This window comes from Odontomachus brunneus, unplaced genomic scaffold (assembly GCF_010583005.1).
Source record: "Odontomachus brunneus isolate Ranch 3 - 2012 unplaced genomic scaffold, Obru_v1 Obru_scaffold_059, whole genome shotgun sequence".
Classification (NCBI taxonomy): domain Eukaryota; kingdom Metazoa; phylum Arthropoda; class Insecta; order Hymenoptera; family Formicidae; genus Odontomachus; species Odontomachus brunneus.
Window position 1 is genome coordinate 119,425 of NW_022639509.1, and position 1,039 is coordinate 120,463.

Consider the following 1,039-nt stretch of genomic DNA (forward strand, 5'->3'; position numbering starts at 1 on the left):
TTTTTTTTTTTTTTTTTTTTTTAGTATAATGTATAATATAATAAATAATCAGAAATTTTCATAATCAATTATATGGAAGACGTTTCTTTGAACATGTTTTTAAACGAGAAAGATTGTACAAAGGAAAATACCTAGCTCTTATTTTCTGTTATGCTATAACGTTGCTCTGCTTTATCCAAAGCTTGTGAAAGGCACTCCCATATGCTTCCTCGTCATTCCAGGTGGAATATGCTGCTGTTACGAACCTCTCGAATGAGTGGAATATCTATGAAGCAGAAGTAGATCGTCTTACAGCAAGTCACGTGCTTCACGTTATACCAACTATCGATACTGCGTCACTGTACGAATGTTGATAGGGATAAAGTGGCTTGAATCGACCGCGACGGATGATATCGCAAGCCAGAAGAGAGCCGTACCGATTTGTACCTTCGTTTTTCCCCTCGATTTCTCAATCGGCCTATGCGATCGAGACTCAAGTACCTCGATAGGTTCACTGCGTTCCGTTGACTTTACGAGCGTGAATATCCCTCGCGTGCGATTCGTAGCGCCTATCTTATCCGCGAATTACGCGGGTTCGGTCTCGGCGCATAGTTTCCGTTCGTGAGTCGCGGTGGAAAAACGCAGAAACGATACTGGCGGACATAAAAGTCGCGGATACGTTTACTGCGGCTGAATAAAATGAGCGGCTTACTGCAACGCTTTCGCGAGAAGGCGACGAATACAGCCGTGAGTGAACGTGCTTCCCCTATCCATTTGCGGAGCTTTACGAGATATAAACGGCACATAATTTACTATTATCCACCTAATTCATTATTACGCATTTCTTCGGCTGCCGCCCCTTCGGTGTCTCGTTTGCGATATCGTTTGTCTACGCAGCTCGCCATAGACTTGTGGAATACATTGCGCACTCGTATGGGACTGCTGATGACAAGATTGAGAGACAGAAAGATATGCAAAGTCAAATACACTCTCCCTCTCCCCCTCTTTTCTCTCTCTCTCTCTCTCTCTCTCTCTCTCTCTCTCTCTCTCTCTCTCTCTC

At 44.0% G+C, this 1,039-nt stretch overlaps 1 protein-coding gene across 1 annotated transcript in view; it reads right to left on the bottom strand.

Moving 5' to 3' along the window:
* Positions 1 to 91: 91 nt before the first annotated feature.
* LOC116845941 overlaps positions 92 to 1,039 on the bottom strand; it is a 14,132-nt gene continuing 13,184 nt past the window's right edge. The window contains exon 3 of the mRNA XM_032819190.1: positions 92 to 265. Coding sequence (XP_032675081.1) covers positions 149 to 265 — 117 coding nt within the window. The 3' untranslated portion in view covers positions 92 to 148. The remainder of the gene's footprint in view (positions 266 to 1,039) is intronic.